Source organism: Prionailurus viverrinus, chromosome D2 (genome assembly GCF_022837055.1).
Source record: "Prionailurus viverrinus isolate Anna chromosome D2, UM_Priviv_1.0, whole genome shotgun sequence".
Lineage (NCBI taxonomy): Eukaryota > Metazoa > Chordata > Mammalia > Carnivora > Felidae > Prionailurus > Prionailurus viverrinus.
The window spans coordinates 29,462,099-29,489,137 of record NC_062571.1 but is presented as its reverse complement, the minus strand read 5'-3'; the positions used below and the strand labels follow the sequence as shown (position 1 = coordinate 29,489,137).

The following is a 27,039-nucleotide window of genomic DNA, read 5'->3' as shown; positions in this document are numbered from 1 at the left end:
AAAGAGAGAACATATTATTTGTATGTGTGTGTGTGTGTGTGTGTGTTTGAGTCCACATATAACTATTTCAGTGACCTCTTCCTCTGTTTCCTTTGTTAATTCTTATTCATAAAGTTTTTGGTTCCTCTCCTTTTCTCTTTGTTTTTTATTTTGTACTTTTTATGTAGAGTTTCCATTACTGATCTTTGTATACCACTAGTCATTTACTGAAGAATAAGGCAGAGTGTAAGTTGAGATAATAATCAGCAATTTTTTTTTATTAGTTTTCTTTATTTTTGAGAGGCAGGGAGAGACAGAGCAGAGTTGGGGAGGGGCGGAGACAGAGGGAGACACAGAATCCAAAGCAGGTTCCAGGCTCTGAGCTGTCAGCACAGAGCCACATGCGGGGCCCGAACTCATGAACTGCGAGATCATTACCTGAGCTGAAGTCGGACACTTAACTGACTGAGCCACCCAGGCGCCCCAATAATCAGCAATTTTTAATCTATTTGTGATATTGAATAGTTTCTCATGAAAGTTATTTCCTTTGCTTTCAAGGAAAAGTTTTCTTTTACTGTTTGGTGCTCCAAAACTCAATATGCTTCATGGCAAAGTACTTTAAGTCGCTGGCTATCAGCATTGTGAACTGGTGGTTCTGCTTCTTTCTTCCACTCTACTTAGTCTCTAGTAGTTCGCTTGGAGAGGTGGGCTTAATCATGGACAGTTAGAAATTACATGTCATTCCAATGTTTATACCAGCACTATCTATAATAGCCAAAGAATGGAAAGAATCCAAATGTCCATTGACTGATGAATGGATAAAGAAGATGTGGTGTGTGTATATATATATATATATATATATATATGCGCAATGGAGTCTGACTCAACAATCAAAAAGGATGAAATCTTGCCATTTGCAACTACATGGATGGAACTAGAGTGTATTATGCTAAGTGAAATTAGTCAATGAGAGAAAGACAAATATGATATGATTTCACTCATATGTGGAATTTAAGATACAAAACAGATGAATATAAGGGAAGGGAAGCAAAAATAATATAAAAACAGGGAAGGAGACAAAACATAAGAGACTCTTAAATACAGAGAACAAACTGATGGTTTCTGGAAGGGTTTTGGATGGGAGGGATGGGCTAAATGGGGAAGGGGCATTAAGGAGGACACTTGTTGGGATGAGCAGTGGGTGTTACACATAGGGGATGAATGACTGGATTCTATTCCTGAAATCATTATTGCACTGTATGCTAACTAACTTGGATGTAAATTAAAAAAAAGAAAAAGAAAAGAGCAATGGCTTGTCATCATGCGAATCCTGCCCTACCATTCCTGTGTTTCTATAGTCTCAAACTGGGTCTTTACAGGGGATATCCCTTTTTGATCCTGTATCTATCCATGCCTTACATCTTAATACTCTCATCAAAGGATGTGCAGACAGGAATTCTAGGGTTGTGGCCCTTTTAGGGAAAATTATTTAACAGGGTGCCTGGCAGGCTCAGTCAGTAGACATGTGACTCTTGATTTCTGGATTGTGAGTTTGAGTCCCATGTTAGGTGTAGAGATTACTTAAAGATAAAATCTACAAAAAAAAAAAAAGAATGTTATTTACCACTGAGATGTGTACAGGCTTTCACCCTCCTTTTTTTTTAATTTGGTCAAGATTTAACTGTATTTATTTGTTAAAAAGATTTTTTTGACTATTTATTTTTGAGAGAGAGAGAGAGAGCAAGCATGAGTGGGGGAAGGGCAGAGAGAGAGAGGGAGACACAGAATGCGAAGCAGGTTCCAGGCTCCAGGCTCCGAGCTGTCAGCACAGAGCCCAGTGTGGGGCTAGAACCCACGAACCATGAGATCATGACCTGAGCCAAGGTCCAACGTTTAACTGACTGAGCCGCCCATGTGCCCCTGTATTTCTATATTTGTAATTTGGGGTAATTATAAGTTTCCTTGAGTATAGTGCCTCTAACTTTAATCTTTTTTGTCTTTTATTAGTTTTGATGCAAGAAAGTGACATAAACATGCATTTATTCTACCATATAGTATGAGAAATCCTAGGAGATGGTAGAATGATGATGATTCTCTTAGAGATCTGTGTAAGGTACAGAGATAAGGAAGCATTGCTTCCTTCTTTTATGAGTGTGTGCATGTGTGTGAAGATGTAAAGAGGATTGTTGGAGTTGAAGTTGGAATGATGAGCAAGTGTTTGTCGAGTGGCTGTTGGGGAGGAGCACTCTAGGCAGAGGAAGAACAGTGAGTAAAAGTTTAGGGACATGAAACAGTATGATCTATTCAGAGAACTTCAAATTCTTTACCATGGATGGAGAACAAGGAGGAGGTGGGCCAAAGGGAGGGAGAAAGCTAGAGACATAGGACAGACCAAATTGTCTCGAGTCATTCAGTGGAACCTGAAATTTATTGTTCAAAATGGAGCATCATTGAGGGTTTCAAGGGGGGATTAGTGCAACATTATCTTATTTTTAAGATTTTTTTAGAAGTTTTAAATTTATTTGAAGTAATCTCTACTTCCCATGTGGGGATGTGGGGCTCAAACCCAGCACCCCAAGATCAGGAGATTCATGCTCCTCCAACTGAGCCAGCCAGATGCTCCAGCATTATCTTATTTTATATTAGAGAAATCACTTTGGGAATAGTTTGAAGGATGAATTGGAGATTGTGAAAAACTAGAAGAAGGGAGACCAGTTAGGGTATTATTACAAAATCTAAATGAGTCTAATGAGGGTCTCAACAAAGGACGAAATAATGGGAATGGAGAGGGAATGGACAATATGAGAGAAGTTGAGGGGATAGAAGCAATATGACTGTCTCACCAATCTGATGTGGAGGGCAGAGTGAAAGAAAATATTCTAGGATGATATTCATGGTGCTGGGTTGGGTGCCCAGCTGTGGTAATCTAGATCAGAACTAAAGATGGTGGCAACAGATTTAGGGGAAAAATCATGAGTTCAGTTTTGAGGTGCCTGTGAAATGGCCCAGTGGTCAATGAATTTGGGAGCTCTGAAGCTCAGGTGACAGATTTGACTTTAGATTCTCAGGTTCTAAGTAGAACTGAAACTAGGATGAGATTACCCAGAGAGAACAGTGTGAGATGAGCAATGAATGGGATGTTAGGGGTTGAACCTAGGGTAACACCCCTCCTTAACAGCAGGTAGTGATAAGCCAACAGAAGTTATTGGGAAAGAATGCCAGAAGGGTAGAAAGTGGTGTTTTGAAGCAAGAGGAGAAAGTCTTTTATGTTTTATAGAGAGAGTACTTACTTAGCATGTGGGATGAGAAATAGTTAAATAGGGTTAGATACATAGCCAGAGTTCCAGAGAAAAGTAGTTTTAAAGAATGTTTATTTATTTATTTATTTTGAGAGAGAGAGAAAGAAAGAGAAAGAAAGAGACCATGAATGAGTGCAGCAGAGGGGCAGAAAGAGAAGGAGAGAGCAAGAATCCAAAAAGTTTTCATGCTGACAGCACGGAGCCCAACTCAGGGCTTGATCTCACCAACCATGAGATCATGACCTGGGCCAAAATCAAGAGTCTGATGCTTAACCATCTGAGCTACCAGGGTGTCCCAGGATCTTTTTTAAAAGACTGTTTAGGCACGTTGCTTTTCTGATTAGTGCGCATGTAGGAAATATGCCATAGAGTTAGAAGTCAAAAGATACAATAAAATGAGGCATCAGAGGAAAGCTTTATTTTAAACTCTTTTGTTAAGGGAACAAAGAGTGAAAGCATTCTTGAATAATAATTAAAGCTCTCTATAGGTGAAAGAGATTGGTTATCCTAAAAGTAGATAAGTAGATTCTGCTATCCTACTGGAAAGGGGATAATAATGACAACTAATATTTGTTGAGCCCTTGTTAGGTGTCAGAGATATTGGCTAAGTTATGGCTTTTATGTGAATTTTCTTATTTAATCTTCAAGATCCCTTTGAGGATGGTACTCTCATTATTCTCATTTTACAGATGAGGAAAGTGATATTTAGGGAGGTTCAGTAACTTGTCTAAAGTCACTAGTAAGCAGGAGCCTCCCAACAGTGTCCCTGCTTCTGCTCTTGTCCTCCATACTTCATTTTATTGGTTAGAGTGATCCTTCCAAAATATAAACCAGATCACGTTTCTTTAATGCTCAGACCCCTGCCATATTTTCCAGGTGGCTCAACATGATCTTCAGCCACATGCCTTCAACTCCATTACCTTTCTGATCTCTCTTACTATGCTCTTTGTAGCTCATTCTATCCCACTTACACTGACTTCCGTGATGTTCTGCAAACATACCAACACTCTCCTGTCTCAAACTTTTTGCTCTGTTACCTCTGCCTGGAATGCTCTGCTTCCAGGTATCTGCTTGGCTAATTTCCTCATTATTTCAACTGTTCAAATGTTCTTCTCAATGGAACTAATCTTTATCTTATTTGAATATTGCAGTCTACTCCCAGTGTCTCTCCCACCGAATCCTGCTTACTTACTTACAAAGTAGAACTTAGTCTTTTTTTTTTCCATAGCTTATGTCATTTTATAATGTACTAACAATTTTCATATATTTTTAAAATATTTATTGTTTATGGTCTCCCCCTACCCTCTGACTGGTGTAAAGTGGAAACTCAATAAATATAAGTTTAATGAATAAATGAATGATGGCCTATAGTCTAGGTGTGCTTCTGATCTCACACCATTGCTTTTTAGCTGATGAAAAGGCTAGGTAGAAGAGCTTACACTGATTATTGATGTACAAATAAATGCATGGAAGGTATTTGTAATATGTAGGAAGAACACCTGAAAAGACAGATACCCAGCTATTTCTCCATTATATATATTAGGCAGTTGCTTTATTTTATTGACTCTGTGATAAACCTGAGATCCCTTTCTTTACCAAGTGAGTAAAAGATGTGTGTATTTCTTTCTTGGTGGGTTAAACAATCCAGAAATGATGGCATTGGAACCATGGAGGTGGGATAGGGGTGGGGAGGGAGGTGGGGTTGGAAAACAGATATGTATAGAGACTGTTTTACTGTAGCCAAGATTGTTGTATAAAACTAACTGTAATAGTATTGTGCACCAAATTCCTCATGTCCCCTTTCCTTTTTTTACTTAAACCTGTTTATTTTGATTTAGATTTTTTGGGGGGGTCACTTAGCATTTGGTTCCAATCCTTCACATTATTTCCAACTATGTTATGCTAACCCTTTTGAAAGGGGAGGTGCTGATAAGGGAGATGGAGGCTTACAAAGGTTTGCTATGCACTGAAGATAAATTTTTAATGACAAAATAAATGTTCTCTTTTATGACATTATTTCAGGAGTAGCAAACCTTTCACTAGTTGCTCACCATTTTTTTCTGATATTTTGGAAGTATAGAGTATTAGATAAGATTAACATTTGTGATGATGGTTGCAATTGGCACCTACTAAAAAATTTCTCCTTTATAGTTCACTAAATAGAGTTTTACAGAATTAAATCACATTAAGTCCAAAGATACTTTTGGTAGGATACTTGTTGACATTATCAAACACTTTAAACTTGAGGAAAAGAAACTTATTCCCAGATAAAACCATCAAAGGTGTTTGTGTGTGTATGCGCGTGTGTGTGTTTGAGTTATGACAATAGTTAGGGCATAGAAAACGATGTGAATAGATACTATGCATTGTAATTATCCAGAGAAAAATAGCATAGGAAAAGGTCAGTCATTAATAAATAATAATAGGGGTGCCTGGGTGGCTCAGTTGGTTAAGCAGCTGACTCTGGCTCAAGTCATGATCTCACAGTTTGTGAGTTTGAGCCCCACGTCGGGCTCTGTGCTGACAGCTCAGAGCCTGGAACCTGCTTCAGATTCTGTGTCTCCTTCTCTCTCTCACCCTCCCCTGCTCACACTCTGTGTCTCTCTCCCTCTCTCAAAAATAAACATTAAAAAAATTAAAAAAAATATAGATGCCTAGAAAAACACAAATTAAATATAATATCATAGATAGCAATAAATAATGAATTAAATGTTTTTATTGTGTTTTTTGAGTATAATTTTATTTATTTTCTCACAAATGTAATGTTGGATGTTCACAAATAATTTTAATGAAGGGAGTAGAGAAATACACATATAGTGAATATATATTCTTGCATGAAAACCCATAAACTTAATAATGGAACATTTGGATGAGGGGGAAAAAAGAGAAGAAAAGGGAAGTGGTATTGTTGCAAAAGCTTATTGTGTCAAAATTTTCCTGCTGAAGATTAAAAAACTGTTATAGTAACATAGTGAGATGATACATTTTGAGAAACATCAACTAGTCTTCTCTTAAAAGTGGAACAACTGAATTTTTACTCTACCTCTGGGTCAACTACATCTTAGAAGATTGAAGAAACAATGAAAGGAACAAATTTGACTAATAAGGAGGAACTTAGTGATAGGGAATGCTAGAAAGTTTGGGCAGGTCTGTTTTTAACATTTGTAGAGAGCAGAGTGAAGGTGTAAATGGGGGTCTGTATATCATACTTGTATATGTAAAAGTTATAAGTCAAGCTAACAAGCTGTTCTAGTAGGTTCTTTCCTCCTGTCTTTCTACCTTGAGAAATATACTTTCAAAATGACCTGGAAGACAAGATTTGGATTTAGAATTCTTGGATTCCTTGAAGTTTCTTGTTAGAATTAGGTGGTGGATGGGTAGCTCACTCCTGCTCCTGATATATGGTTGGCCCCCTTCTCTTTTGGCTTTTGGCTCTGATTTGCATTTGAGAGGCCTCAAGCACATGCAAGTGGACAATCCTGCCTGCATATACAAACTACATCAATATGCATTAGTAAAAAGCAGCCTCTCAGCCACCTTTCAAGTGTAGGGATGAACATTGAGTCATTTATTTTTGGTAGGATGGATTGCAGGAAGAGGCTGACATATGCCCTGGAAGTAGGCATGGGCTGCTTAAACAGAGAGGTGGGGTAGTGGATACCCTAAGCATGTCAGGAAAGGTAGCTGTGGGCTCTGGGTGGCCATATTACCTTGGTCCTAGGGACTCTTCCAAAGCATGAGGATCAGGAGTGGGGCAGCTCTTGTTTTGGGTACTGGTTTGGGAAAGAGTGACTGTTTTGTTGTAGAGGTGACAATTGTAAACAAGACATTGTTAGACACAGTTACACACGTGTCCTAGATTTTAAGAGAAGCAAATTTCAGAAAGTTAGATTAATGATACGTATGATTTTAAGGGGTTGTATATGAGCATAAGAGAAACTTGATGAATTAAAAATGAAGAAAGAAGATGGATGGCTAGCTGGGCCTTAGCTTTACTACTTTTTCTTACACCAGAATCTAGGATAGTGACTGATAAATGTAAGTGCTTTATAAATGGTCATTTAACAATAACATCAGTGGACCCAAATCTCAGTGTTTCTGTGTAGGGAGCACAAATTTGAAAAGAACATGGATCAAAGATGGGTGGAGGGAGATATTACGATAAATAAAAGAGAATGGCTGAAACTAGGAAAAGACTGTGGGGAAGGCTGATGCCCATCTCATTTGTGTTACGGTTGGAAGGAATACTGAAGGAAACAAAAAGGGACTTCCAAAGTTATAGACTGAGAGAAAGAGAACTAAAAAGGATAAGGAAGTGATATGTCCTCTGCATGAGTCTGGTGATGTGAGATTAACAGATGGAGTGCCTGGGTGGCTCAGTTGGTTAAGCATCTGACTTTGGCTTAGGTCATGATCTTGTGTTTCGTGAGTTCGAGCCCTGCATGGGCCTCTGTGCTGACAGCTCAGAGCCGGGAGCTGCTTCAGATTGTGTCTCCCTCTCTCTCTGCCCCTCCCCTGCTCACACTCTGTCTCTGTATCTCAAAATAATAAATAGTTTCAAATTAGTTGAATTATATATATTCTGAAAAAGTATATCCCTTAATTCTAAAATGATCTGCTAATGTGATCACAGAACTTGGGAGTCACTAAGAAATAATAGACCTGTCAGAAAGCAGTAGAAGGCAAAATATCCTTATTTTCAAAAGAGGTAAAAAGGTAGCCTTTAAAATTAGACTAGACATCTAGGCACCAAACTGTAGGAAAACTGAAGAATTAAAATGTAAATAAATGGCAGTAATTAGTAGCATTCAGCATGGATTCTCCAAGAGTGAGTAATGTCAAACTAGATTTTTAAAATTGAATTATTTTTTTCATGTTTATTAATTTTTGAGAGAGGGAGAGTGTGGGGGGTGGGCAGAAGGAGAGGGGGACAGAGGATCTGGAGAGGGTTCTGCACTGTCAATAGTGAGCCTGGTGCAGGGCTTAGACTCACAAACCATGAGATCATGATCTGAGCCAAAGTCAGACACTTAACTGAGTCATCCAGTCACCCTTAAATTGAATTCTTAAATAGGAAAGTAAAATTGTCTTCATTTTAGTAAAGAATTAAAAAAATCTTCATATATTTTGTTGACAAAATGAAAAAGTGGATTATTTCACACAGAAGTGATTAATAATTGGTTGAAAAGATCCTATCTACAGTGTTTTTTACTTGATTGTCATATGTGGAAAGAGATTTCTAGTGGTATCAAAATCATTTTCCATGCCTGGCTCTCACTTGTTCATTGATTTAACTGGAGACTATAGTCATATTCAATTAATGGAATAAGTAGAAATCTGGGAGGAAGTATTAACATGTTGGATTGTCTAATAATCAATTTTTGACTGGTGAGAGCAAAAGTCCAGATTTTGCAGGATGAAATTCTAGGAGGACAAAATAAAACTCTGCATTTAGGGGCAAGTAAAAATTAATTGTCCAAATATATGATGGGGAGACTAGGGTTTGCAGTAATCCTTGTGAAAAGTAATTGAACAGTTTAGCTGAAAAGTGAGTACAAAATGAGATTAATTAGATAAGTATGATGACTCTGTTATGGAATTTAATAATCTTAAAGGAGAATAAGCTGTTACCTTACAAACTGTTACAGAGTTTATTTTTAAAAATTGAGTATTTGGTGTTAGAGCCTTTTCTGTAGGAACCATATTATAGATGATTAGATTTCCAAGCTATCCCATAAGAACATGATAATTCATGTAGAAGGATTACAGCTTTACTAAGAGGAGCCTGAGCTTCAGAATTTGGAGATAGGAGATCATGTGTTAAAGTAGGGAGAAGTATGTGGAAACTTTTCTCTTTAATGTTTATGAAGGAATGGCCACCCCAAGGCAAATTTTGTAAATGGGTCATTTTCCACTGACCTCCCTCTGCATCTCTCTGATCTAAAATTCCTCTGTTGTCGGGATATGACTGGAATACAATGTGGTGTGTGTTACAGTAGTGACACATATGGGTATTAGATGGAGAGGAATGAGCTAGTTCATATTAATGTGTGCTTGAATATGTGCACTCCATGACCTCTGAGTTAGCAGCATTTAGAAATGAAATGCTTGTTAAACTAAATGAATTTAGAATTGATATAAGTTCCATTTCAAGCAGGGAATAAAATGGAATAAAGGGAATTGAGGCATGTGGATAAGACAGTGTGGGGAGAAGGGAAGGGTCCACATATGGGTGCATTTGCTCCACCTTAAGGACCCTCCCTGGAGACATCTATTACTGCTGTCAAGTTGTTTTCTTACCTTTGATTCTGAAAACCGGGAGTTTCATCTAGTCTTTTTGTCTACAAACCTTTACCTTTCCACTTTATAAAACGGTCTCTTTTGGAGAGAAGTAAAAAAGTGGCAGATTTCAATTCAACAGAAGGAAGAACTTTTTAAAAGTAATCACCAGAATCTAAGTATAGTGAATGTCTCAGAGTTTCTGTTCATCTAAGTTCAGTACATTGTTGAAATGAAGGATGTTGTAGGAGTTATTCTTGAATTCTTTGGGAAGTACTCTCTAACTTTTAAGATTTTATGGATTATAAAATGCAAATGTCTCAGATTATAATGCCCACCACCTGGTAGGATTTTTGTTTTGATTCACATTGTGGTATTGCTCTAAGAAGTTGGTAACAATTTGTCAGACTTTGACCTTGCTTTGACTTCATTTGCAAAGTTCTGCAGTTTTCTGCCTATTATTGCCCTGATCTCCAATCAATCAGGATTATTGAACAGGACAGATACAAAAGATCAAAAAGATTTTTATAAGAAACAGCATTTATTCAAAGAAGAATAATTATAGGTAGCTAAGGTTCTTCAAGGACTTGTTGGTTTATTATTCTATAATTTTGCATGAAAAAATGAACTTCTCAACAACTTTCTTTAATTCATGTGTATTAAAGACATAATCACAGTTTTAGAAGATACTTTGGCTGAATTAGGTTTGTCTTTTATCTCTTTGCTGAAGCATTCTTTTAGCAGGATTATATATGATATGGATAATTTTTATTCTTAATTTTTTATTTTCCTTGCTCCAATTTCTGATGCTCAGTGTAGCTTTGAAAATCAGTTGTGAAATCTGTAGTGAAAGGATATGTGAAAGTCCACTTAGATCTTATTTGAGTTCACAACACTCCTTTACTTTTTGTCCCTGATATAAAAGAACAAAGCAATGTCATTAATCTTGACTTGTTTTATATGTGGGATAGTACCTGTCACGAGAGGGGTAATAAATGAACTCTTTTGTGAGCACTCATTTGATGGAACCCTATGGTTATGGAGACTGAAGGACATATTTTATTGCCTATGTATTGGTTCTGGGCCATGCAGAAAGGTCACCATAGGAATATCCTATTTGCCAATTTAGATTTGCCTCTGTTAGAGGGAATCAGAATGATAGGTGGAATGATGGGAAAAAACCAAACCCCAAACCAAAACCAAGACAAACCAAAACAAAACATTTCAGTGCTAGAAATGCATTTGAAATAAACCATTTGACAATAGTGATGGAGCCTTTATTGAAACATGATTTCTGTATTTCAGATAAATAGCTGAGTAAAGAGATTGTGTTTCTACTTTTAGAAAGGAAATAAAACCAGTGAAAAGGAGAGAGAAACACTAAAGGCCTAAATCACATAAAGGTCTATATGTGGGTTTTAGATAAAATTCTCAACATTTATAGTACAGTTGATCCTTGAACAATGCAAGGTTTCAGGGCACTGACACTCCGTGTCCCTGCACAGCTGAATATCAGTGTATAACTTTTTTTTTTTTTAATGAGGGTATTTAAAAAAAAAGTAATGTTTATTTATTTTTGAGACAGAGAGAGACAAAGCATGAATGGGGGAGGGTCAGAGAGAGAGGGAGACACAGAATCGGAAGCAGGCTCCAGGCTCTGAGCTGTCAGCACAAACCCGATGTGGGGCTCGAACTCACAGACTGTGAGATCATGACCTGAGCCAAAGTTGGAAGCTCAATGGACTGAGTCACCCAGGTGCCCCGAATGAGGGTATTTTTTTTTTTTAAAAATTTAAGTTTATCTATTTTGAGAGAGAGAGAGAGAGAGAGAGAGAGAGAGAACAGGAAGGGCACAGAGAGAGAGGGAGAGAAATAATCCCAAGCAGGCTCTGCACTGTCAGCGTGCAGCCCAATGTGGGGCTTGAACTCACATACCATAAGATCATGACCTGAGCTGAAACCAAAAGTCAGATGTTTAACTGACTGAGCCACCCAGGCACCCTCAGCATATAACTTTGCCCCCAAATAGCCTACTGTTGATGGGAAGTCTTACCAATAACATACACAGTCAATTAACACGTTTGTATTATATGTATATATATAGTATATTCTGTTCTTACAATAAAGTAAGCCAGAGAAAAGAAGATGTTATTAAGAAAATTATAAGGGAGAGAAAATACTTTTATAGTGCTGTACTGAAAAAAATCCACATATAAGTGAACCTACATAGTTCAAACCTGTTTTTCAAGGGCCAGCTGTAGTCTTTTGTAGATGAATAGTAATATTTTATATAGCTGCTTGAAAACATGGGTAGACTAACTCTAGGACACTCAAAACATAAGTTGTTTTCCCACTTCAAATTGCTTATAATTTCCTGATGACTAGAAAATGTTTCAGTACTATACACAAAGTGATTAGTATGTATTAGTGTTTTTAGCAGTATGGTCAATGTTGGATAATGTAATTTGTACTTAAATGCTTTTGGAATTATTAGATTTGTCATAATTGGTTCCTTTGAGACTTCCAGCCTAATTGTCTTTGTTTTTAACATCAAACTTTGTTGAAGATATGTAAAAGAATTATAAGAATTAGAAGTATATTTGATTATAAGCAGAGTTGAAATTCATTATCTTGACTATGTACAAATTTCTATGTTAAGTCACTGGGGACAACTGTTGGTATTATTTTCAAGAATACTTTAAATATCCATTTTTATAGTAATAGAATCATGGAGTGTAATCATGTAGCATAGCATCTGAAGTGCAGTAATTCTTCTAGCTTTTATAGTATTTGCTTCTATTAAAAATTATGTTATTAATCTAAGAATTAGAGTTAATCAAGGCAAGAGTTAATGAAGATGATTTTTTAGTTACAGGATGGTTTCGTGTGTATGTGTCTCTGCATGTGTATCAGGTGTACAGTGTGGAATGGCCTTGGTGAAGCACTGATCTTCTTTTTTAAATTTAAATTTTAGTTAACATATGGTGCAATATTGGTTTCAGGAGTAGAATTCAGTGATCACCACGTACATCATGTACCCAGTGTTTATCACAATACCCAAAACACCCACCCACATACATACACCCACTTACATTTACCCAACGCTCATCACAGTACCCACCCACAACACCCAATGCTCATCACAAGTGCCCTCCTTAATACCTATCACCCATTTAGCCCATCTCCTACCTACCTTCTTCCATCAAGCCTCAGTTTCTTCTCTGTTGTTAAGAGCCTCTTGTGGTTTGTTTCTCTCTCTCCTCTTTTCCCCTCCTCCTGCCCATATGTTCATCTGTTTTGTTTCTTAAATTACACATGAGTGGAATCATATGGTATTTATCTTTCTCTAACTTATTTCATTTAGCATAATACATTCTAGCTCCATCCATGTTGTTGCAAATGGCAAGATTTCATTCTTTTTGACAGCTGAGTAATATTCTATTTTATATACATATGTCTATGTATATATAATGGCATATATCATAACATATTCAAATTAACAAATTGTCCATAAAGACTATTATGCAAATCACTAAGCCCACAAATTAGTATTAAATTGTTCACAGTCAAGTATTTACTGAAGGTTCAAAGAAATAAACAGTAAGAAATGTATGTGTGTGTGTGTGTGTGTGTGTGTGTGTGTGTGTACACAGTCTGAAATATATATACATACATACTACCTCTTCTTTATCCATTCATCAGTTGGTAGACATTTGGGTTCTCTCCATAGTTTGGCCATTGCTGATAAGAAGCACTGATCTTTTCACCTACATATACACATGGAGATCATGATTATCTTTGGAATAAATACAGTAACACATTTATGGATCTAGGGGAAGGATCCAGTAGAGTGGGAGAGGTTGATGAGCAAGGAGATGCTGATTTTATGGAGGTAAGCCAATGGGAGTTGTAAAGGTCTAGGAGGAGAATGGGAATAGACTATTAGGGGAAGCAGTTGGGGGGACATGGGCCCTACCCTGGGGGTTGGAGGCAAGGGTGTTGGAAAAAGAACATTCCTCTCTCCTAAAATCACTGAGATTTAAAGGAGTGTTGAAACGATTGATTCTGGATAAGAAAGACACCATGAAAATGTGTACTTGTTCCTTCCTCCCTCCCCCTTTCCTTCCCTCCCTTCCTTCCTCCATCACTCCCTCCTTCCCATTTGCCTCTCTTTTTTTTCTTTCTTCCTCCCTCTATCCTTCTTTCCCTCCTTCCTTACATCCTTCTTTCCTTCCTTCCCTCAGTTATCTGTACTTCCATTGTCCATTCATAGAGCTCATTTGTCAATTAAAAAGAAAACAATTATCTACCTTTATATCTAAAATCATAAACTAAACTAAATGTATAGTAGTCCCCTTTTATTCATGGGGAATATGTTCCAAGACCCCCAGTGGGATGCCTGAAATCCTAGATGGTACCAAACTCTGTGTATACTATGTTTTTTTTACTATATATATGTACTTGTGATGAAGTTTAGGCACAGTAAGAGATTAATAACAATAATAAAATAGAAAAATTATGACAATATAGTATAATAAAAGTTATGCGATATAGTTTATCTCTTTTCCTCAAAATATCTTATTGTGCTCAGTCTTCATCTTCTTGTGAGATGGTAAAATTAGCCTATTTGATTAGATGAAGTGAGTTAAATGACCTAGGCATTGTGACGCAGTGTTAGGCTTCTATTCATTTTCTTTTTTCTTTTTTTCTTTTTTTTAATTTTTTATTTATTTTTTTTATGTTTATTTTTTTTATTTTTTATTTTTTTAATATATGAAATTTATTGTCAAATTGGTTTCCATACAACACCCAGTGCTCATCCCAAAAGGTGCCCTCCTCAATACCCATCACCCACCCTCCTCTCTCTCCCACCCCCCATCAACCCTCAGTTTGTTCTCAGTTTTTAACAGTCTCTTATGCTTTGGCTCTCTCCCACTCTAACCTCTTTTTTTTTTTTTCTTTTTCCCCCTCCCCCATGGGTTCCTGTTAAGTTTCTCAGGATCCACATAAGAGTGAAACCATATGGTATCTGTCTTTTTCTGTATGGCTTATTTAACTTAGCATCACACTGTCCAGTTCCATCCACGTTGCTACAAAAGGCCATATTTCATTTTTTCTCATTGCCACGTAGTATTCCATTGTGTATATAAACCACAATTTCTTTATCTGACCTCAGCCGTAGCAATCTCTTACTCGACACATCCCCAAAGGCAAGGGAATTAAAAGCAAAAGTGAATTACTGGGACCTTATGAAGATAAAAAGCTTCTGCACAGCAAAGGAAACAACCAACAAAACTAAAAGGCAACCAACGGAATGGGAAAAGATATTTGCAAATGATGTATCGGACAAAGGGCTGGTATCCAAAATCTATAAAGAGCTCACCAAACTTCTATTAATTTTCTGGTGATATGTCAGAAGGAGGATCATCTGTTTCTGGACTGGACCATGATTGACTGTGGGTAACTGAAGCCACAAAAAGTAAAGCTGTAGATAAGGGGGGAGTACTATTGTACTTCTTAATTATTTTTGTTTTAGTTTCCTTGAGTGCCATAGGGAATATCTGGATATTTTCTGGGGGCAAAATCTAATATTTTCTTAGCCTGCAAATATAGGAAACTATAGAAGAAAATGGGTAAGAGCTAAGTGGGAATGTTTTTTCACTGATAGTAACACATGTTTCTGTGGACTATAATTTTTTTTTGAGACTAAGTTACATACAGGTGATACATGTTTCTTACTGTTTATTTCTGTGGACCTTCAGTAAATACTTGACTATGAATAAGTTGATACCAATTTGTAAGCTTAATGATTTGGGTAATAGTCTTTATAGCCAATTTGTTGACTTGAATATGTTATGATACATGCCATTTATGGTCTTCTGATATATATGTGTCTCACTGATTTCTGAGATTAATGTCAATGCCTTAAAGATGGCTTATAATTTTTTTCTTATTTTGTCTTGCCCAAGTATCAATCTCTTCTCTTTTTATGTATAACCATGCCAATTTAAATTAGTTTATTTTCTGTACAGGAAAGTAAATTGCCCCCAACTTTCTTTTCCAATCAAACCCTCAAACAGTTCCCCAGATAGAGATGTGTCATATGTCTTCCAAAGTTCTATTTGCCTCCTCATCTGAGTCATCATTAGCAAGAACAAGCAAAATATGAGTGCTGGCTGCCTCAGTGCTATGATTTCATGGAAGTCAAAGCACTTGCATGCTGTAAAATATGTCTCACCAATTTGGCCATTCTTTTTTCCTTAAGACTCCTGGCCAAATGTAAACTCACCCTGGGTTATTATTTTAGTCATGAACATATACTAATATAGATTAATTCATTGGAAGATCTAATTCTAGACCACATGACCTCCGAGAACAGATGGGGAATATCTCATTTCTCTGTTGGTGAACTTGGCACCCTGGTCATCTGAGAGCTATGGCCGATACTAGGAAGAGGTGCTGAATACAGATCTCATGTACTCTATGGTTTTCATTAGTGCTTCCCCTTTAGAAAGTATTTTTCTTTATTAATAAGTGTCTTTTTTTGCTTTTGTGCACAGGCAGCATGTCAGCTGAAACACCAATCACGCTGAATATTGATCCTCAGGATCTGCAGGTCCAAACATTCACTGTAGAGAAGCTACTGGAACCTCTCATAATCCAGGTATTAAGACCATGGGAATAACAATGTGTAACTGAAGAAGACCTAAAAACATGGGAAAAGTAGATCATGAACCAAGAAAAGAGTTGATTTTCATAGAATGAGTATGTCATCTCAAATTGTCCTTTAAAGTGCTGTTAAAATATAAAAAATTATATATTTAGTAATAGTAAGAAATTTATGAAAGTTACCCCCTCCAGATTCTCTTTTAAAAGCAACAGCCATAAAAATATGTATATACAGCTTTCAAAGTATCTTTATATAAATACTCTTGTTTTATAGTCATGAAAACTGAGTGAGGTAGGCAGCATGTTAAAACCATCTTTATATATAGATGAGGAAGTTGAGCCTAGAGACTTTCAATGACTTGTCCCAAGGCACATAGTGGTTCACTTGTCAAGTAGGAAATTATTTTTAAAATACTAAACTGTATGAGAAAAGCAACTATTTAAGAAATTCTGTGATAAAGTCTTTCATAAAGTCAATAATATTTTCATAATATACATCATGATTCTCTGACTTATTATGTAAGTCCAGATTTTATTTATTGAAGTTCTTAAAGCAGTTATTGAAGTTCTTAATGCTATAGACTTAAATTTTTTGTCCTTAACCCAAAATTTGGGAGGGAACTTCTCTTTAGGCTTATCACACATTATACCTTCTAAGACAAATTATCTCTTTTTCTTTTTTATTCAAGTATAATTCATATACAGTATTTTATTAGTTTCAGGTATACAATATGATTCAACAATTCTATACATTTCTCAGTACTCATCATGATAAGTTTACTCCTAATTTTATTCATCTATTTTACCCATTCCCCTATGTCCCCTCTGGCAAACACCAGTTCTCTGAATTCAAGTGCCTATTTTTTTTGTTGTTGTTGTTGCTGTTGTTTTTCTTTTCTTTCTTTCTTTTTTTTTGTTCATTTGTTTCTTAAATTTCACATATACATGAAATCATATGGTATTTTCTTTTTTTTTTCTTGACATATATCACTTAGCATTATACCCTCTAGGTCCATTCATGTTGTTGCAAAATGGCAAGATTTTATTCTTTTTTAGATGACTAATATTCCAGTGTATATATAACACATCTTTATCCATTCATACATTGATGGACACTTGGGCTGTTTCCATAATTTGGCTATTGCAGATAATGCTACAGTAAACATAGGAGTGCATATATATATTTTTGAATTACTGTTCTTATATTTTTTGTGTAAATACCCAGTAGTGGAATTACTATATTATATGGTGACCCTATTTTTAATTTTTTGAGGAGCCTCCAATCTGTTTTCCACAGTGGTTGCTGCAGTTTTTGTTCCCACCAACAATGCACGAGGGTCCCTTTTTCTTTATGTTCTCTCCAATACTTGTTTTATGTGTTTTTGATTTTAGCCATTCTGACAGGTGTAGGGTGATATCTCATTGCAGTTTTAATTTGCATTTTCCTGATGATGAGTGATGTTGAGGATCTTTTCAAGTGTCTGTTATCTATATGTCTTCTTTGGAAAAATGTCTCTTCAGGTCCTCTACTCATTTTATAATTGGATTATTGCTTTTTTTTTTAGTGTGTGTTGGGTTATAGAAGTTCTTTATATATTTTGAATGTTTATTTATTTATTTTGTGGGGGGAATCGTGTGTGTCCATGAGTGGGAGAGGGGCAGAGAGAGAGGGAGAGAGAAAATCCCAAGCAGGCTCCGTGCTGTCAGTGCAGAGCCCAGCAAAAGGATCAGTCTCACGAACCGTGGGATCATCACCTGAGCTGACAGCAAGAGTTGGACACTTAACCGACTGAGCCACCCAGGCGCTGCTCTTTGTGCATTTTAGATAGTAACCCTTTATTGGATATATAATTTGCAAATATCTTCTCCAGTTCACTAGGTTGCCTTTTTGTTTTGTGGACGTTTTCCTTTGCTGTGCAAAAGCCTTTTATTTTGGTATAGTCCCAACAGTTTAATTTTGCTTTTGTTTCCTTTGCCTGGGAGACATATCTAGAAAATGTTTCTACAGACAGTGTAAAAGAAATTACTACCTGTGGTGTTTTTTGTTTTTTTGTTTTGTTTTGTTTTGTTTTGTTTTTAGGAATTTTAAGGTTTTAGGCTTTACATTTAGGTCTTTCATCCATTTTGAGTTTATTTTTGTGTGTGGTTTATTTTCATTCTTTTGTATGTAGCTGTCAAGTTTTCTCAGAACCATTTGTTGAAGAGACTGTCTTTTCCCTATTGTTGACCATGAATAAGTGTGGGTTTATTACTGGACTCTACTCTGTTCAGTTGATCTAGGTGTCTGTTTTTGTGCCAGAACCATACTGTTTTGACTACTGCAGCTTTGTAGTGTGTCTTGTAATCTGGGATTGTGATACCTTTAGTTTTGTTCTTTTTCAAGATCTCTTGGGCTTTGGGGTCTTTTGTGGTTCTATACAAATTTTAGGATTATTCTACTTCTGTGAAACATGTTGGGTTTTGATAGCCATTACATTAAGTCTGAAGATTATTTTAGGTAGTATTGGCATTTTAACAATATTGAATCATTCAGTCCATGAGCATGGAATATCTTTCCATTTGTTTGGGTCATCTTGAATTTCTTTCATCAGTGTTTTCTAATTTTTGGAGTAGAGGTCTTTCACCTCCTTGTTTAAGTTCATTCCTAAGTATTTTTTTCTTTTTTGGTGTAATTGTAAATGGGATTGTTAAATCATCCCTTTTTTAGGGCTTTGAAGCACTCAAAGGTTACTTGAGTGAGAAACTGCATTGATTTTACCTCTGATACTTTATTATTTGGAGAGAGAGAGAGAGAGAGGGAGAGAGACAGAGTGAGCAGGGGAGGGGCAGAGAGAGAGAGGGAGAGAGAATCCCAAGTGGGCTCCATGCTGTCAGCGTAGAGCTGGACGTGGGGCTTGATCTCACAAACTGTGACATCATGACCTGAGTCAAAAACATGAGCCTGATGCTTAAATGCCTGAGCCACTCAGGCACCCCACCTCTGATACTTTAAAAATGTTCTGCTTTTCTTCTTTGTGGGGTAGATGGTGAGGAGGGGAGTAACTCAGAATAGACTGTGCATGATTTTACTTAGCACACCCATAGAAGATATCTGCTACTGGAAACACAAAACATATGCTTTACTGATGAAAACTTAATCATGAACGTTGGCATTCTTAACAGCACTGATACCTGGTGTGAAATTGATACTTGATGACTATGTAGACTTCATTAAAATCCCTATTTTAGCCACCTACTGAATTCTCTCATGTTAAAAAGAAACAAAAAAGCTTATTTATTGTTTTTCTGGTAAAGTTCACTGAAAAAAGTAGAAAAGCAAAACAAAATAAAGCAAAACCAAAACCAAAAATATGAGAATAAAAATCACTCAATTATTACAACCAAGAGGTAAACAACGTTTTGCTGTATTTACTTGCAATATACTAAAATTATGGATTTTTATTATTCTTAGAGTTTTATAATATTAAAGAACATATATGTTATATATAATTTATATCTCATATATATGAAGAATATATGTAAACAAGGTGGAAATAATACTATATATGTAAGGTTTTATTTCACTTTCCTATTTAAAGTGATATTTTGATAATTTCCCCATTCTTTGTAAGCATGATTTCATAAAATTGTGGTTTAATTATATTGCTGCATCATAGTTTTCTTTAAGTTTATTTATTTATATTTAGAGAGAGTGCTAGAGCATGAGCTGGGGAGGGGAAAGAAAAAGGGAGAGAGTGAGTTCCAAGTAGGCTTTGCATTTCCGGTGTGGAGCCTGATGTGGAGCTTGAACTCATGAACTGTGAGATTGTGACCTGAGTCAAGATCAAGAGTCAGACACTCAACTGACTGAGCCACCCAGGCATCCCTGCACCATAGTTTTTTAAAGCAGCCTCACTTTCTTACACCACTCACAAAAAATAAACTCAAAATGGATAAAGGACTTGAATGTGAGACCATCAAAACCATCAAAACCCTAGAGGAGAAAGCTTGGAAAAAACCTCCCTGATTCAGCCGCAGCAATTTCTTACTTGACACATCTCCAAAGACAAGGGAATTAAAAGCAAAAATGAACTATTGGGACCTCATGACGATAAAAAGCTTCTGCACTGCAAAAGAAACAATCAACAAAACTAAAAGGCAACCAATGGAATGGGAAAAGATATTTGCAAATGACATATCAAACAAAGGGCTAGTATCCAAAATCTATAAAGAACTCACCAACCTCCACACCTGAAAAACAAATAATCCAGTGAAGAAATGGGCAGAAGACATGAATAGACACTTTTCTAAACAAGACATCCGGATGGTCAACAGGCACATGAAAAGATGCTCAATGTCACTCCTCATCAGGGAAATACAAATCAAAACCACACTCAGATACCACCTCATGCCAGTCAGAGTGGCTAAAATGAACAAATCAGGAGACTATAGATGCTGGAGAGGATGTGGAGAAACGGGAACCCTCTTGCACTGTTGGTGGGAATGCAAACTGGTGCAGCCACTCTGGAAAACAGTGTGGAGGTTCCTCAAAAAATTAAAAATAGATCTACCCTATGACCCAGCAATAGCCTTGCTAGGGGTTTACCCAAGAGATACAGGAGTACTGATGCATGGGGCACTTGTACCCCAATGTTTATAGCAGCACTTTCAACAATAGCCAAATTATGGAAGGAGCCTAAATGTCCATCAGCTGATGAATGGATAAAGAAATTGTGGTTTATATACACAATGGAGTACTACATGGCAATGAGAAAGAATGAAATATGGCCCTTTGTAGCAACGTGGATGGAACTGGAGAGTGTGATGCTAAGTGAAATAAGTCATACAGAGAAAGACAGATACCATATGTTTTCACTCTTATGTGGATACTGAGAAGCTTAACAGGAGACCATGGGGGAAGGGAAGGAAAAAAAAAGATAGGGAGGGAGCCAAATCATAAGAGACTCTTAAAAACTGAGAACAAACTGAGGGTTGATGGGGGGTGGGAGGGAGGGGAAAGTGGGTGATGGTCATTGAGGAGGGCACCTGTTGGAATGAGCACTGGGTATTGTATGGGAACCAATTTGACAATAAATTTCATAAAAAAAATAAAGCAGCCTCCCATTTTGGGACATTCAGGTTGTTTTTGCTTTTTTACTCTAATTAATAATGTTGTGTTGAACATCTTTGTATATAAATTTTTGTCATCAGTTCAAATTGTCTCCCTAGGATTAGTTACTAAATGTAAAAGTAAGTGAGCAAGTAATGAGAATTGTTATGGTTTTTGAAAGTTATAAAATGAGTTCTCACAAGTCATTTAAGATTTTGTTCCTCTGCAATTACTAGATGTGAGAAGGGTAATGGCCTTCATTTAGTGATAAAGGCTAGTGCAGTAATGCAACCACATAACCCTTACTTGTCCTGTAAGAGTAGAACATTAGAGTTGGTCACTTAAGACTTGCTAGTAACAAAGGCTGCTGACATATTGTTTATGAATAGAGAAAGTATCATTATGAAGAAACTACTTTTTATGTTCTAACTGAAACCAATAAATAGTTTGGTTTAGTCAAGTACATTGATAAGGCAGTCAATAGGGAATACTTTAAATAAATTCACATTGAAGAGTATGCTGTTCACAGTTTATGTGTATTTCCTGGCATGTTTAAAAACTATTGTAATAATCTATAAACACTTGATGAGTCCATGTAGAAAATTAAAAGGGTAAAATGACCTGTAATAATTTTATTTGATTGGAAAGAAATTTAACTCTTTTAAAAAGTGTGGTCATGCTTATTACTTCACAGGGGTTTAAATATGGTGCTTGGATTCATACTTCTTCATGATCTACAAGTAAATGTGTCAGGGAAAGAATAATTAGTATTTATTATATGCTAGATAGTTTTCAGTTATATGTAAGTGTAGTTGCTAATTTTATGGTCCTTAAGATTGTTGTGAATGTTTTTGAACATGTTTCTTGATTTCTTAAAGGCAGTTGGTATACTAGTTCACCAATATCCCAGTTAGAAAAAAGTTTCTAGATCTTAGCAAGATGCAAATCAAATTAAAGTATTAATAATTTATAGAATATTTACTATGTTTAGAAATTATCCCATAAAGGAGAATTCTAGTGCAGCAAATGATTTGGACATACTCTTGATTTTCATTTTAATGGGATTATTCTTATCAAAAACCAGCGCATTTCTAACTCAAAGAATTATTAATATAACTGACCTTTTGTTGATGCACAGAGTTCTTGTATCTGTCACTTTGATCATGTATTACCTATCAATACAAGTAAAAATTTTCCTTAAATTGTATTTTAGGTGCATTTTTCTAGAATAGCATCATACTGAATATCTCATTGCATTTTTTTCTATTTTTTCTATTTTATTTTATTATTTTATTTATTTTTATTATTTTATATTTTTAAAATTTACATCCAAGTTAGCATACAGTGCAATAATGATTTCAGGACTAGATTCCAGTCATTCATCCACTACATATAATACCAGTGCTCATCCCAACAAGTGTCTTCCTTAATGCCCCTTGCCCATTTAGCCCATCCACCCCCCAAAACCCCTCTGGCAACCCTGTTTGTTCTCTGTATTTAAGAGTCTCTTATGTTTTGTCCCCCTCCCTGTTTTTATATTATTTTTGCTTCCCTTCACCTTATCTTCATCTGGTTTGTATCTTAAATTCCACATATGAGTGAAGTCATATGGTATTTGTCTTTCTCTAATTTTGCTTAACATAAACACTGTAGTTCCATCTATGTTGTTGCAAATGACAAGATTTCATTATTTTTGGTTGCTGATAAATGGATGTAGATATCTATATCAATATAGATATATCTATATATAAATATCTATAGATATCTATATTTATCTATAATATATATATATTTATATATATCACATCTTCTTTATCCATTCATCTGTTGATGGATATTTGGGCTCTTCCCCTACTTTGGCTATTGATAGTGCTGCTATAACCACTGGGGTGCATTGTACCCCTTCAAAACAGCACACCTGGCATCCTTTGGATAAATACCTAGTAGTGCAATTGCTGGGTGATAGGGTAGTTCTATTTTTAATTTTTTGAGGAACCTCTGTACTGTTTTCCAGAGTGCCTGCACCAGTTTGCATTCCCACCAGCAGTGAAAAAGGGTTCTTCTTTCTCCGCATCCTTGCCAACATCTGTCGTTGCCTGAGTTGTTAATTTTAGCCATTTTAACAGGTGTGAGGTGATATCTCATTGTGGTTTTTATTTGTATTTCCCTGATGATAAGTGATGTTGAGCATTTTTTTCATGTGTCTGTTAGCCATCTAGATGTCTTCTTTGGAGAAGTGTCTATTCATGTCTTTTGCCCATTTCTTCATTGCATTATTTGTTTTTTGGGTGTTGAGTTTGATAAGTTCCTTATAGATTTTGGATACTAGCCCTTTGTCTGATATACCATTTGCAAATATCTTCTTTCATTCCATTGATTGCCTTTTAGTTTTGATGATTATTTCTCTCTTTGTCCAGAAGCTTTTTATCTTGATGAGGTCCCAGTAGTTTGTTTTTGCCTTTATTTCCCTTGCTTCCGGAGACACGTTAAGTAAGAAGTTGCTGTGGCTAAGGTCAGAGAGGTTTTGCCTGCTTTCTCCATGAGGGTTTTGATGGCTTCCTGCCTTACATTTAGGTCTTTAATCCATTTGAATTTATTTTTGTGTATGGAGTTTATTTTTGTGTATGGTGTAACAAAGTGGTCCAGGTTCATTTTTCTTCATGTTGCTGTCCAGTTTTCCCATTTGCTGAAGAGACTGTCTTTATTCCATTTGATACTCTTTCCTGCTTTGTCAAAGATTAGATGGCCATATGTTTGTGGGTCCATTTCTGGGTTCTCTATTCTGTTCCATTGATCTAAGTGTCTGTTTTTGTGTCAGTACCATACTGTCTTGATGATTACAGCTTTGTAATACATCTTGAAGTCTGGAATTGTGATGCCTCCAACTTTCGTTTTCTTTTTCAGAATTGGCTTTGGCTATTTGGGATCTTTTCTGGTTCCATACAAATTTTTGGATTGTTTGTTCTAGTTCTGTGAAGAATGTTGGTGTTATTTTGATAGGGATTGCATTGAATATGTAGATTGCCTTGGGTAGTATTGACTTTTTTTTCAACGAGTATTTAATTTGAAATACTTACTTGGTTTAAGTATGTAATATTGTCTCTGGTTATACTGGAAAACATTCCAAAAGAAGTTCATGATCTTTAAGCTCATAGTGCCACCAGATAAAGTTATCAATGTAGTAACCCCATTAAAAAATCCTCACTTTTACTGATTATTTATCTTAATGTTATATTACTTTGCTTTCAAGGTTTCACAGAAATTACTTGCCAGCTTTGTATATAACTCAAAGTCAAAATCACATTTTAATTTTTGGAGTAATTGGTCATAGATACTATTATGTCACTCTGGCTTCTATTCATTTATTCATAAATCTTTATTCTGCTCTTTTTATAGTTATCAGAGTGTTCCCCACCAAACTTGATTTATCTTTAATCTACTTTTTTTTCTCTTGGGTACAGGTAAATTACTAGGTCATTTTACAGGGATGTTCTGTCTAGGATATATTTCAATCAGTTGCTTTCATTTTTTCTGTGTTATAACTTAAACAGTTGCATCCCTCTGTAATAAATTCCTCAAATGTATCAGAAATAATTTTTTTCTCAGGAATTACATTTTTATGATTGCAACTGTAGGCATCTGCACTTTATCACTTTCAAGATCCAAATTAGGCAGTGCAGTGCAGAAAGTCTATTTATGCACAATTGTGATTAAAAGAATTTACATCTGTATGTCGTATACTCTTTGAAGGAGATAAAAGTTGCTAGATCATGCTACAGTCATTACATAATGGAACTGTCTATAATCTTATTTGCCACAAAATATAATTTGCTATGTGTCAGATTCATGTTGAAAGTGAACTTAAAGAACTGACTTACTCAAAATCTTTTAAGATAAAAACATTAGCAAACTTTGTATAACGTGTTATCTTGTACAAAGTTTTTTTTGGGTAAAGGTTCAAGTATATCTTATGATGTGTATATATCCTATGTTTTCAAGAGGTAAATACAGAGTTAAATCAATAGTAATAAACATTATTTCTCTGGCTCTATTCCTAACTCTTGTAGGACCTTCTGTTGGCCTTTCCTTGGCTTCTACTTGCATAGTGTCTCCATCTATTTCTGGAAGTCCCTTGGGGATGGTTTCATATACTCAATAATATTCATTGGGTCTAATTTAAGAATATCTGCCAACTCTTATTGGTCAGCATAAGCTAGATTTTGCTATGATAAGCCAAATCCCATATTTCTGAGGCTTAATAAAAGTTCATTTTGTGCTTATGCTACATGTCCATTGTAAGTTAGCAGGATGTCTCTACTTAGTACCAGCACCCAGAGACCCGGCTTCATATCTGTATTTACTTCCAGTATTGTAACAGGGAAAGAGAACATGATGAATCACGCAAAGTCTCCTAAAGTCTCCTAAAGTGTCCACCCAGGTGTGATATATGTCAGTTTCACTCATATTGCTTTTGACAAAGCAAGTAATGTGGTCATTGTGGATACTGGATGTATGATCCTATCCTGTGCTCAGGAGAATGGCAATATTGTGAAAATCTCCAGTAACTATTATCTTCCAAATTGCATTCTTCTTAGAGGTTCCTTTTTTGGTGGGCAGCTGACTTATTGACAGTTATTTGTTGGCAAGAAGCCTATGAGGCGATCTGGCATACGAGCTTTGCCTTTGGGAGAAGATGGTGAATAGGTTCTATCACCATCCTCTTTTTGGGGAATTGACTACATACTGAGGAGTTAAGCAGTTAGTATCTGGGGTTAAACAGTTTCATCATGTACAAAACTAAAGAAAGGAGTAGAGACAGGGAGGAGAGTTCTAGTGGAGCAGTTTTCAAATTCAGATCCACAAACTCCTGCTATTGAGGGACAGTGAAAATACCTATTTACCAGTGTTTTAATGTATTCTTCCAGTTTCTAAACCACATTCTAGTCTCAGAATTATACTCTAGCCTCTGTGGGGCCTGTTTCCAGTTCCCTTGAGCATTGGGCATATAGGCCAGATACTTTTCTTCCTTATGTGATCTGATTCCCTGGCTTCCTACCTCCTCATCTGAAAGTTCTGAAAAGTTCAAAAGAAGTGTCTGCAACTTCAAAAGAAGTTCCATTAGTAGCAGCAATCCAGGGTTCCTATAATTTTCCTCGTTACCTGTGTTAGGATGGACATTTTCCTGCAAAGTCTCTCCTTTGTTTTTCTTCTCATCTCTAAAATTTGGAGTCTCTGAGGTATGAGTCACTTTTGCTTCCAAAACTGTCTGCTGTGTTTTCCCATTTCGTTTAGCTTTGTCTTGTTGATGATTCACTGTCAATGATGGCCATTGTGAGTCTGGGAATGACGTGCCAAGGTAGCCATGTCCCAATTCCTCCAAAGCTGCCAGTTCTCAAGGTGGCAGAATGGCACTGGGCTCCTACAGGAGAGGGGAGAATGCCTCCCTTCCCAAGTATGCTGTCACATGGGCCCCAGTGAAGCAATTTTTGTGACCTAAAGCCACACAAAATTCGTTATGAAAAAACTCCTTTCAGCTTCTTCTCCAATCTCTCCCCTCTCCTTGTTAGTGTAAATCCCAATCCAAGTGCCTGGATGGTGAATTCTTACTCCTCCAAGTACCATGTTTTTCTTTCTTTCCTGGCTTCTATGCAGAACCCGTCTGTCACACCCTACTATCAACAGAATTTCTTTCTCCTCTCCTTCAGCCAAGAGAAAGAAAAGAAA

The 27,039-nt window shown here is 36.3% G+C and overlaps 1 protein-coding gene across 1 annotated transcript in view; it reads left to right on the top strand.

Moving 5' to 3' along the window:
• Window positions 1-27,039, top strand: part of CTNNA3 (catenin alpha 3) — a 1,798,979-nt gene that overhangs the window by 77,062 nt on the left and 1,694,878 nt on the right. Inside the window, exon 3 of the mRNA XM_047826392.1 lies at window positions 16,118-16,221. Within this exon, the coding sequence (XP_047682348.1) occupies window positions 16,123-16,221 (99 nt within the window). The 5' untranslated portion in view covers window positions 16,118-16,122. The remainder of the gene's footprint in view (window positions 1-16,117; window positions 16,222-27,039) is intronic.